Genomic DNA, 13150 nt, shown 5'->3' on the forward strand with positions numbered 1-13150 from the left:
TTTACACAACTTATCTATATGCATTCAGACATAGTTTGAAAATTTTAATAGACATCCATTAACCAGAAAGCAAATGCTGAGGCCAAAGGCCGACACAAATGACAGTGGAGAGTGCAAAAGGATTAGTGCAGGGCAACATATTGGAAAAAAGCCATCAGAAGAATTCTATATGAGAAATCTATTGGGTAGTGAAAGGCAACGATGCTGTTTATCTGTAGATACAGAAGGACGAAACACGCTGGCTTGTATTTGGAAGGTTGGCCAGGCAACCTCAAAGGCTGAATTAAAAACAGGAAGAATTTCAGCTGAGCAACGGTGGATGTTTTATTGTTATGCCCAGAGGACAACCTATTCCTCATCACTTTCAAGTGTCTTTTTCAAGGCAGCAGTTAACATGTCAAGGAAGGGCTATACTCTTCCACGCCTGCACACAGCTTTCCATCTCCCTTTATTACACATTTGGATCAACCGCAATACTTTTTATTTCAAAAGCATAAAATATTTTAATACCACTAATGGCCAAATTTTAATTTTTTCTGTTCCTCCTCTGGAATAGTAATAGCCTTCTTAAAAACAATGAATCCCCCCAAAAAACAAACCTTTCTTATGGCCTTCTGAACTTGTTCCAAGCTAGTATGTGGCCCAGCAACCTAACTACTGTTATGGTAATAGCATTATAAGTATGCTAAATGAAAGAGACCCCAGGTTATGAAGTTAGAAGTGCCCTTACTCCATCATATAACCAGAGCTTGACTTTCAAAAAAAGAGGGGTAAGACTGAGCAGAAAACATTGTATTTCCAGTTCTCCTACACATTTGCTGTATGACCGTAAGTGAATTAATTAAGTTCAATATTATCTTCTTACCTGAAGAGTAGCATTATTAAGGTTTTCCTATTTCTTGCATAGGCAGTATACTGCTTATGTGATTTGTAAGAAAAACACAAGATGCTCAGATTGGAGATTTGTAAACATGCAGAGCATGAACTGGTAAACAACATCCTGTATGTTAGGATGTCCGCAGTGTATACTACTGTAACTGCTGTCAAGTTCCAAGGAAAATTAAAACCCACAAATAAAACATTACTGTGCGTATGCTTGTATGCACAAGCTAAGGTACAATAAACAGTTGCAGCTTAGTTCAGGTTGCCCCAAATCCTCAAATTCAGACTAACTCAAACAAGATACTCCACTCCAAAATGAAGGGGACTGGGGGAAGAGTCAGAGTTTTTCCTGTATGTTACCGTTCCATGGAAAAAAAAAAAACCTATTTAAATTCTAGGTAGCCCGCTAGAATAACTGTATTTACAGAAGTGGGTTACCTAAAAATTTTAAGCATGTAAAAAATATGTAGCATATTATGTTACATGATAAACTACATTCTCTTCATTTTTCTTGTAATCAAAAAATAAATTACTGGAATTTGTTCTTTAAAGTCGTCATTCACACTAAAGGAATGCTTGATTAAAAAGAAAAAAGAGATTAAATCATGCAGGGTCAAAGTTATTACTGGTATAATTCCATTAGCTTTACAGAATAATGCTGGGGATGAATTTGTCCTCTTAGGCTTGTTTTCCTTTCCAAAATTCCTTAATGGTATAAAATAAAAATAGAAAGGCTGGCCACAGATGTTAATAAAGACATTCCGAGTCCAATCCGGTTACCACAGAATACAATAGGAATTAGCAGAAGATCACCACCCTCTACACACAGCTACAAAAGCATTCATTGATCTTAAGCTTTAGATCCAATTCTGCATTTCCCTGTGCCAACCCTCCTTAATTAAGAATTTTTGTCAACTTTTCCATTGAACACAAGTCTGGCAAGAGGCTTCTTTTTCAATAGCCTTTTCACTATCTAGGAAACTTCTGTGATCATGTCTAGGCATTGGCAAACCCCAGCTGAAAAATCCCTGTAATCTGCTGGAAGTGTTGCACATGCACACACATGAAGAGGAATGCAGAACAAGAGGCCTTTCCAAAATGGGAAAGGATAGTATGGTGGTATCAGAATGCAAAGCCCATTCTCAAATTTTTTTGTAGGTCATAATTCTAGACTACACCAAAAACTCAGGTTTGATACCACAAACTGTACTTGTCAATTATTTCTGTTTTACCAAAATACTATAGTTTGAACAAAATACCATTGTAATAGTCATAACGCTGCTTTTAAATCTACCACTAAAGACCACAATGCGTCTCTATAACACAGTGCAGCACTAATATGCAGCACTCTGGTAATAATATAGTCCAGCAGAATATAGCAGGATTTTTAAATAACTCCAATTATTTATGATTCTGATGTGCCTCGTGTGATGTCAAGTACTCTTCCAGGACAGACTATTGTATGATTTTGAAGAATACACTTCCCTCTTCAAAAAAACTCTGCTTTTCTATATGGTACTCAGAAACTAGTTGAGGCATTTCACTCTTCAGCACTAATCAAGCGGTACTGCAAAGTGACTGACTATGGCAAGTTCAGCACACACTGTGCAACGTAAGTTAAGAAACTAAAGGAGTTAAAAGCTAAATTATCGTAAACTTTAAATTGTAAAGATAGTTCGGTTACCTATCAGTAGCGTATCTGGATAGCTTTATAGACAGAGAAGCTCCTTCGTGCTGAAATCCAATTACACGTTGCACTCCTAGGAGAGTTCCATTTGCCTCACAAAAATATTAGGAAAAATTTATCTGTGGGGCAGCTACATAGAAAGCTCTATTTTGAAAAACAACAGAAACATTTTGTTGCGCCAATAACCAGACAACTCGAGAGAGAAAAAAAAAAAAAAGACTCACACTCATCAACTTAGCTGAACAGACTTCAAAGGGAACACCACTAGGCCAAAGTAAATGAATTGGACACTGTGAAATCCAAGCCAAGCAATAATTTTTGTAGGTTTTTGAGGAAATGCACTTTCCTCTAGATGCAAAAGAGATATTGAAGAATTGGTCACAACAGTATTTCTTGCATTTTCTTTTGAAGTACCTAGATTTGTTCAACATCAGATACGACACCAAACTAGAAGGACCAGCGCTCTGAACTGCTGCATCCCTAAAAATCCAGGCAACAGACCATGCTATTTACTACTAACTCTGATAAAGACATACAGAAATAATTTTCATAAACTAAGACAAAGCGAGGTTTAAAATTATGCATTCCCCACTTTCAAACTACTTTAAGACATAACAAGTTATCCATCATTCTATGGCCCCCTCTGGCTGGGCAGGGACTTCCATATAAAGACATGTAATAGGATACACAATATATGTTTGCCAGCAGTTCTTAATTGCATAGGTCAGCGCTCCGCAGGTTTAGGTTTCAGTTATTCTACATGATGAAATCTAACATTTGCCAAGGAAAGGGATCTCCTGTGAAAAGAGAAGGAAGGGGGAGGAGGCAAGGAAGCAACAAGTCTGTGAGCAGAGGGGAAAAAATCTGATTCAGGGGAGGAAGGTGGTGGTGGATTTGTTGCTAATCGGGTATGTACACAGCAAGAAAGCGGTGATATAATAAAGCATGATTAGAAGAATCAGTCTGTGACAAAACCAAAAATTCTAGAGAGTCAGTGGACACAAGAGGTCCAAGGGAGAAGGGAAAAAAAAAAAAAGAATAAAAAGGGGAGAAAGAAAGACTGAATGAAAAAGAGAACATGTGGGATGAGAAAGAAAAAAGTTATTGAAACAAAGGATTTGAAATTAAGCTCTAATGAAAGCTAAACATTGGAAGTATTAGTAATATAAAAGCTGTAAATTCATTCTATCAAGGATGCAAAAGAGCAGAGGAGAAAGCACCAACCACACAAACTCGCAAACTAAAATTGTTCCATGCAAAATCACCTTCTTGCCCACCAGGTTCATACAGATGCCCAAACCATTCTGAAAAAGAGAACTATCAATTCTCATAATGAACTACTTCAGTGAGCAGAGAGGAAACATATATAAAGATTAAGGAGAGGAAATAAAAACTAAACCCAAAAAAGAAAAAAAAAAACTATCACGTTGATTTTCTGCCCCATTACTTTCCAAGGAGAACCACCAGCTTGATTTTCCAAAAGGATATAAACCAGCTCTGGGCTCTACACCTGTCCAAAATCCTTTTCCCCTTGCTCCCTTCTGTAGCCTTATAGTCATTTTTTTAGTCACAAATGCATTTGTCTCATAAACTAACAGATAACTAACAGGTAAAGGGGAAAAAAAGTAACATCAAATGTAAAAACAGTAAGATGCATAAAACAGATAAGACAGACCCCTTCTTAATAAGGGTACTCTGATGGACTCCTAGCAATAAAAAAAAAAAAAAAAAGAGAGAGAGAGAGAAAGAGAGAGAACCTATACAAAATCATGGATAACTAAGTAGCAAAACTTGCAAAGACAAGGTTTTCACTGATTTTTCAAGTAATGGATTTAAGACATTTCTATCAATAGCAAATAAATATTTCTGCCCTCAAAACATCTTATGACTGGGGGGGGCTCCGTTTTCACTGATGACATCCCTGCAGAAAATGAATTTGTATGAAATGATTTCTAGAATACCATGTTCCAAGATATTCCATGGAAACTAGATCCAGAAAGGTTATTTGCAAGGGCTTTTTCCATCCCTCTTTCCTTAACTTTTTTCTTTAAAAAAAAGTTTTTACAGCATAGTAGAGCACACATCACCAGCCTGAGGCATCCTGTTCCTATTTCCTTCTCAGGTCACTAAAAGATACTTGACAAGGGAAGAGGAAGAAAGCCAGAAAGAAGGGATAGGAAGGGAATAGAAAACAGATGCTGAAAAAGATGAGAACACAGGATATACAGCAGAAAGAAAAAGGTAGAATGAGAGAAAGAAATAAGAACCCAAACCAAAAAATACAGTATGAAAAGCTTCAGGATCATATCACTGCAAGTTTGTGAACGCAAACAAGCAACAACAAAACTCAGGCAAAAGTGTGAGGGTATTGTGTAAATTCATAAGTGTATTTCAGTAGAAGGGCATATAAAAAAAACCTTAAAAATCTAGTTTCTAGTATACATGTTCTCTACTAGGAAAAAGTCACAGAGGCCACTTATTCTAGGGTGGGTGGGTTTTTTTTGTTTTTTTTTTTTTTAAGAGGCATTTAGGATCCTCTAAAACTACTATTCGGTATTGATGGGGTATTTAAAAATCAACCTCCATTTATCCGGTTGTGAAAGTTCTGCTGCCTGTCCGTCTGCAGGGGGAAGGGGAGGGCGCTCAGGGAACGCACCTCGCTGCCGGCAAGCCCCCGTGCGACGCGTGACCAGGACGCGCCCCAAGAACGCTCCCAGCGCAGCCTCCGGAACCCCGCAGGCGCAGCGCCCCGGGGCTCCCCCCTCCCCCGGGTCCCCCGCGAGCTCGCCCCGCGCACCTGGCCGCCCCCGCGCAGCCCCGCGACCCCGCGGGAGCTCTCCTCACCCGGGTCGTGGAAAGGCACCAAGGCGAAGTTGTACAGCGGCCGCTTGGGTCTTTTTAAGGAGGTTTCCAGAATCTTTGACGCCCCCTCGATCACCTGCACCAAGTCGTCGTACATGGAGCCGGTCACGTCGAAGACGAAGGCCAGGGTGGAGGCGCCCTCCGGGACGCCCGCGGCGCCGGGCTCCCCCGCGGCGGCGGCGGCGGCGGCCGGCGGCGCGGGGCAAGGGCGGAGGGCGAGCAGCAGCAGCAGCGGCAGCAGCGGCGGCAGCGGCAGGGCGCGGCCCCGGCAGCCCATCGCGCGCGGCGACGCCCGAGGAGCGCCCCCGGCTCCCGCCGAGCCTCACGGCGCCTCGGCGGCGGGCGCGACCCGCATTGGCGGCCGGCCGCCTCCCGCGGCGGCGCGGAGCGGCTGCGAGCCCACCCGCCCCCTCAGGGAAGGGGGAAAGAGGAGAGAAGGGGAGAGGAGGGGAGAGACGCCGCGGCTTCTGTCCCTGCGCAGCCCCGGGCCGCCTCGCTCGGCTAGCGGGACGGCGGAGGGCACGTCCCGTCCATGCCCCGGCGCGCGTGAGCCGCTGCTGGAGCCCGCGGCGAGGGACCGAGGCGCCCGGCGCGCTGCCGCTGCTGCTGCTGCCACCGCGGCCGCGGGAGCCCCCGGCTACTGGCTGCGGCTGCCGCTAGCGCCGGGGCCGCCGCCGCGCCCGCCCGCCCGGCCTCGCGCTCCCATTGGCCGCCGCGGCCCCCCGGCGCTCACCTCAGAGGCCCCCTGCAGGCGGCCGTTAAAAGCCGTTGAGGGGCCGCCTCGCGGGCGGGAAGCCGGGCGCGAGGTACCGGCCGAGCCCGAGCCCGAGCCCTGGCTACGCCGCCGGCTGGCGATCGCTAGCACACCTGTCCGAAAGAACAGCGCTACGATGAGCGGCCCTACCTGGTAGGGCAGGTGAGTGCATTTACCTTCAGCACTTATGTTCACTGGAAATAGTTATGTTCTAAACAGCTGATGCACGACCGACCCAAGTCAGTCCTTCTACTTGTGCTCGCCTGTGGTTCTTCTCTCGCTTCGCCTACGCCTCCACAAACGCTCCCTTAAACGCAGAGGTCGGGCTGGATGACCTCCCGAGCTCCTGTCCGACCTGCGTTTTCCCAGGCTCTTATGAAAGTATTATGAAAATCACTATTAGAGTGGATCGAAAAGATCCTCCAATGCAATCTAGGTAGTGCACTGAGCAAGAAAAAGACTGGACAGGGAGGAAAAGAAAGCAAGGGGGAAGGGTGGTATTTTAACCTCGCTGTACAGATGACAGGCAAGGGAAGAGATAAAAGGCTGGATTTTTCAGAGCTACTTAGCTGTTTAAAGATGCGGCTAAGTCCCAGCAGGCACATAAATACCTTCTGAAAATCTGATCCTAAGTGCCTGACCCAAGATCATATTAAAGGCCTGCGGGGAGAGCCAAGAGCTGAATCAACGTTGCTCCAGTTGGTTTCAGAACTATAATCACAAACATCCCTTCCCATCGCTTGTGCACGTGCCTGGAACGCCGAGGTGAGGGAGAGTGAGGCGTTTTAAACACCCAGGGAGAGGAAAATCACATCCTTTGCTTTCAGTGGGATTAGGCATATGGAGGCGGCAAACAGCTTCTAGTTAACTTTAGTTGATGCCGTTAGGAAAGCTGGAAAATGAAGCAGAACTTGTGTCATTAGTTTTCCCCTTATTTTACTCATCTTAAAATTGGTGCTAGAACTGTGCACTCAAAACCATCATATTGTGACTGGAAAATTAATTAGGTAGAAACATTTGCTTATCCTAATCAAGTTATAAGCCTGGAATTGAATTATAAAAAACAGATGTTTACATTCTTTCTCCCCTTCAGCACTGATGTCATGAGAAGAAAGCACATAACCAGAGCTGTGCAAAGCATTCACAATAAAACCCCAAACTATGGAAAACTTGCCTCAACTGTAACTTTGCTAGCAGAAAACTCGGACCAGGTTCGTCAAAATATTTACGAATCTTGTAAGTAGAGATGTGCTCAAGCCATAAAAGAGGAGATATATTTTGAACACCCTAGAGAATGGCAGCATTTGGATTTAGGGTTTTCGTTCAGTCCTTTATGAAGATGATTTCCTGTTGCATTTTTCCTCACAAAGAAAGCCATCGTGTTCTTTCTGTCTTGAATTATTTCTCATTTAGATGTAAACAAGCAAAAATGAACAAGGTAGTGTCCCTATGAAAAAATACCCCCCTCTGACACATATTGCTGTGTCTCTAAAAAGCTATCATTTAATGAGGATTTTAAGGCAAGAAAAGTAAGAAAAGCATTTAAGAAAAGTAAGTTTTGCTTTGGTAACAGTGGAAACTGATATTTATTTTGGTTGCCTAACACTTTCCACTATAAAACATTCTTGAAGGTTGGATGCTCAAACACTATTATTCACAGCAGGCCTTTGAAAATTGCAGGAAGAAAGGCTTGTCACAAGAGAAATTCTTTTTTTTTTCTCTCTCTCTTCTCCAATGAAATTATTTTCATAGTTTGCCAAAGAATCATCTATTGGACAAAAAAAAAATCACTATGTCCCTTTTGACGTGTTCCACAGTAAAGTTTTGACAACAGGCCAAAATAATAACTGAGCACAAACACGCTGAGGTCAGGCTCATGCCACTGTCAAAGCAGATTGTAGCAGAACCACCTGGAGATTTTCAGCACGGGGGGCTGGGTGGGGAGGGAAGGGGAACCAGGAGAGGCAGAGTTTGTGCGTGCACCTCCACCCGTGGGCTGGCCTGCTCCCACCTCCCGGCAGACCTAACTCTGCCCCAGGGCTCTGTTACCTTCATGATTTCCGGGACCGTCTCCGTGTCTCTTTTGTATGCAGTTGTCTTTGTCACTCGTTTCCTGGGTTTGAGCATTTGCAACATACTTAACCTTGATCATCTTTTCATGCCTGTTTTGGGGCTGGAATTTATTTTATTAATGCAGATTGGTAGCACAGAAGAATTCAACAGATTTGGACCTGATTGTCAAATTCCTTCCTACCACAGTCTGTGGTAGTCATGTACTGAGTATGAATAAAGTAACCAGTAACGGGTAACCAATCTGGACTGATAACTGGCTATATATTTGTTTTGAATAGCTGTAAATTATTAGACCTGGTGGAGTGGAAGATTAAGTCATTTAACTTCTCTCTCCCTAGCTTGTCTCAAATCTATGAAGCATAGATTTCGTACACTGTAGGGAAAAATATGCTAGCTTAGAACACTGGGAAGGAAAAAAAAAAAGTACTTTTTACCCTTAGGGCCTACGTCTGAATCTGCTCCATTTTGTAGTTTGCAACTGAAAATCATTATTATCCAATTGCAGCTGATGGAGAAAGAGTTGCTGGTTTCAGTACAGTCCATAGCATCCAGCTCATAAACAAGGATCCACTTAAAAAACTGAAGCTTCCTTCTGAAGGAAAATATTAAAATGATTGTTTTTAAAGCTGATGCTGCTCTCTAATTACACTACAAACTACTGATATCAAAACAGATTCTCCTGCTCAGATCCCATGGACCACACTCAGCAGGCTACATCTGCTAGAATTCTTTTCTCACGAAACCTCTTTTCTGGTCAGCAAACTCTGCACGTATACCAGATACTTTGAACTGTTTTGTCACAGACATTTGACAAAATTTCCTCTTTTTCCCACTCCTCCTCAAAGTCCTTTTTTTTCCTTTGTTTGGACTGGATTAATTGTTGTGGAAAAGGAGGGAATCCTTGCTGTTTGCTTTAGGCATCTGGCTATGGTTCTCTCTGTGAGAAGTATATGTATGTTATATTAAGTGCTCTCCAGTTCGCAGACAGTCTAAAATTTGTTTTCTTAGCCTATCTTTAGTCTTGTCTTTGTATTTTATGTATATATACTCTAGTCACACACATGAGATACATAACTCACTCCTCTAAAATTCAATATAAAATAATGTTTTGGGTCTCAAATTCTGTTCTTTGAAGTAGTATGTAGGAAGAACCTGGGCTGCACGTGGGAGGGATAGGGTTAAAATGCCATCCTAGAAAAGGAATGCTACAACAGGAATTAGCAGGTATGCCGAGTAGCCTGAAAGCAGGTAAGGCAGCTAGCTCAAACTGCTGCTAGCTTATCTGCAATGAAATATAAACAAGGAGAAGAAAAGAGAAAGGACTAATTAATTTATCTGTGGTTGTGTGTGGCAAAAACTTCCCATTCATGTATAAAGACCATGAAAAAGTATCACTACTTCTTGTGGGAAGATCATGTTGCCTGAATGTCATTATGTGATGTGAGGGTTCAAACACCAAAGTGATAAACACTGACCTGTTCCAGCTGGTGACTTCTATTTTTTTTTTTTAGCCATGCAGCTGGCCTCACATTAAGACTGTATGCTTCTAGTACTCATCTTTCCTCTCTGTTGACCAGAGCATTGCCTGATACGGTTAAAAGTTCTCCAGACAGAACAAAAGAACATTTATATCCAGTAGTCTTGATGACTCCTAAAACACTAGGTAAGTTCACACTAGTTAAAACACAGTAAGTTCCTATCTTCCTGTAAGATACATTACCTTTGCCAACAATACAAGCACCTATCACTTAATATAAAAATGGCATGTGTTTAATTTTTGTTTGCCTTCTGGTTTCTGAATCTTCAGAAGGGTCATATGTTGTAAGCTTTCTCCAAAATCCGTATGACTAGAAACCATCTGCTGTTAAGAAAACAAACCCTAAGATGCTAGCATGATCCCCTATCTGAAGGAACTATCAATTAATCCAGTTTGAAGAACTTGTGAGTTTCTGATCCTCTTTTCAAAAATCTAGATCTGTTTAAATCTGAAATCAAGCTATGGGCTGTAATCCATACTCCTACACTTCAGATCTTGGCAAAGGAGAAATGACTTAAAGAGAAAAGCTGTACCCAGAATTGTGTTTTGAACCATTCATACCTATAACGTCTGACTGAATTCTCACCTTCCAATATCTTATGGCTACCACTTCTTTTTAAACTCAACCTACATCACGAGCCCAGTAATACTGGATTTTTTTTCATGGCTTTGGCAATTAATGCTTTACAGCAATATCGGAGCATACAGGGGAATGCTAGCCATTCTATGCGTACTGCAAACATTTCTAAGTGCTAGACAGCTTCTAATGTAAAGGTTGTAAAAGCTAGACATTCTTAAGATGCCATGTGCTTTACATTGCAAGAACCTAGAAGTCACACAGAGTTAATCTTTTGCCATTTTCAGTCTCCTCCTTTCTCTACTCCACAGAAGTCTGCTTAAATGTCAGTTTGATTCACAATTCAACACGTTTCAAAAGTTCACATAATAACGAAGAAAGAGCTGGACACAAGCAGTAAGTAGCTGTGGCAACTGGAGTAGTTTGTTTAATAAACCATGTGTGTGAGCCAAGAGACTGTTTCACCCCGCTATAGCACTGAATCATCTCTCATTTGCAAGATGAAATCACTTTGCTTTTGGTTATAAAACATTTGTTTTATAAAACAGGTCATCCTGTGATCAAGGCATAGAAGTAAAAGTCAGGGGCTAAGAGTTTTATTTCTGGCTGAAAAGCAGGCCTGCTGCTTTTATTAATACAATACTGTATCAAGACAAGGATGAAATGAGGATTTGCTGTGCTGCTTCCCTGTGCTCTTGAAAAAATGATGATGGAGAAGAGAATAATCAAAAGCTTCAGGTCTGGACTTAGTGGACAAGGCAGTCGTGATCCCTTTAGCAACCTTTACCCTCCACACTATTGTCTAAGCACTTCTGAGCACAAAGTGCAAATGCATCACTAATCGACATGTCCTTACAAAATCTCTCTGATCTTGGGCTCCATAATTCCCATCTTTAAGTCAGGAATGAAAGCAGAGAAAGACTAAATGACTTGTCCAAGTCAACACAAAAAATGTGTAGCAGAAATAGCAAGTGAACCCAGTTCTAAATTTCACTGTGCTACTTTTCATTATTCTCCTTTCTCTGTACTGCAAGTTTCCCTAGCACTAAGTTTCTCCCATGAATGTTTGCAATTCTCTGAGGCAAACACCAGCAAAATTCAAAACACCTGTTATTTGCTGTAGAAATAGCCTTGAAGGTGAAAATATTCTGTATTTCAGTAAAACTTTGTGATTACTAAGTTTGCTAGTCTCTTTCAAAAGGCTTTATAGTTTAGTTTCTACCACCAAATAATAGTTCTGAATCATTATTTGCAAGATGTTTTGCTGACATTATTTTGACTAAAAAGAACATGTACTCACAGTCACTTCTGCTTTTTAATTCCAATCCAGATTTTGCCAGTTTTGGAAATATCTACACCATGTCTGAACAGCTACTGCAGACAACACTAATTCTTAATCTATATTACAGCATCATTTCAAAATATTAAATATCTAATAAGAAAGCAAATGTATTTCCTTCTGAAACAATGGCAAGTGTCATACACTGAAAGCAAAAGAAGAACCGTGGCCTAAAAGTCATATTCAACCCAGCTTTCCACAAAGATCAACAAATCCTGAACCTGAATTTTTTAAATTTAGTACACAAGAAATTCATGCTAATTTTCCATACTTTAGAAACATTTTTACACAGAGCCGTGTGATGATGCAAACCTCACTTGTTGCCATATATTAACTATGGTGCACACATAAGACAGCGTGGTCTTCATGACACCTAAAATTTAAATATCTGTGCATTTCCAGCCTAAGCACCCTAAACTCCTTTTCCAGTCCGTGGAGATCAGATCAGTACAGCTGGGGCTTAATACACTGGTTGTAAAGGGAGTCAGGGATGAGCAGTTCAGGTACAGACATTGCACAACAGATGCTTGTATTTAGCCTAATGAATGTTGCCTGTACAATACCGGTCCTGTGCAATTGTGTGTGTGCCTACTGTTTTGCTTACAGATCTCTCCTGAGTTTTAGTCTAAATTTTTGAGTCAGGATTTTAGAAAGAATTTCAGTATTGTTGCCTGAAGGTCCTTTTTGCAATAATTTTTCCAGTAATATAGAAGTTAGGTTTCCATAACGTACTGCTAGACTGTTTCACCACAGCTACATAGAGACGAGCACATCAGAGGTATGCAACATAACATGGTACAGATCTCCCATACCAATGAGGAGAATCGGTTTCCAAGTCATCCGTTCAATTTCTCCAAGACATGCCCATGTATGTACATTAAATTGCACTCATGAACCTTCCATCAAATTACATATATAGAGGAACAGATGCATGGATGTAACTAAATAGATAAAATCACGTTACAACACATTTACTGCTTTCACCACTGGAGTAATTGCTCATTGGATGCAAGAATTTTTGCAAAACTCCTACAGCACTATTCTAAAGCTATTCTAAAAACTTTACCATTGAAAGTTATTTTATTCGCAAGAATTTCAAGATATTCTATTGATCATGTCGGGATTTTCCATAGAGTTTAGAAACAATTAGACAATCACCTTGTATTACAGAAGTAACTGTAACAAGTTTACTTTGAGTTTCAAGAACACTATCTCCCTCTACTGGTAAATCAGAATAAAATGTGTTTTGCAACTGGATTTCAAAAAGTTTAAAGCTTTTATTATTTTTAATAAAGGCAAAAAACAGGAAATTATGTTTTAATAGCCAAGGTTGAAAACAGCCTTAAATTATAAACAATTTCACACAGACACACACAGAGTGTGTATTCCTATAAACCAGATATTTTGAACATAATATTTTACACTGGATTCTTCTAGAG

At 41.3% G+C, this 13150-nt stretch overlaps 1 protein-coding gene and 1 long non-coding RNA gene across 2 annotated transcripts in view; one reads left to right on the top strand and one right to left on the bottom strand.

Annotated features, from left to right (window-relative positions):
- HMCN1 (hemicentin 1) overlaps window positions 1–5708 on the bottom strand; it is a 187794-nt gene extending 182086 nt beyond the window's left edge. Inside the window, exon 1 of the mRNA XM_067300619.1 lies at window positions 5414–5708. Within this exon, the coding sequence (XP_067156720.1) occupies window positions 5414–5708 (295 nt within the window). The remainder of the gene's footprint in view (window positions 1–5413) is intronic.
- A 495-nt stretch (window positions 5709–6203) lies between these two features.
- LOC106495765 (uncharacterized) lies at window positions 6204–12305 on the top strand. Its single transcript, XR_001294487.2, has 5 exons — window positions 6204–6347; window positions 7279–7396; window positions 9770–9921; window positions 10684–10768; window positions 11703–12305. It is a non-coding gene; the product is annotated as an uncharacterized lncRNA (long non-coding RNA).
- The last annotated feature ends 845 nt before the right edge of the window (window positions 12306–13150 follow it).

This window comes from Apteryx mantelli, chromosome 8, assembly GCF_036417845.1.
Source record: "Apteryx mantelli isolate bAptMan1 chromosome 8, bAptMan1.hap1, whole genome shotgun sequence".
NCBI lineage: Eukaryota > Metazoa > Chordata > Aves > Apterygiformes > Apterygidae > Apteryx > Apteryx mantelli.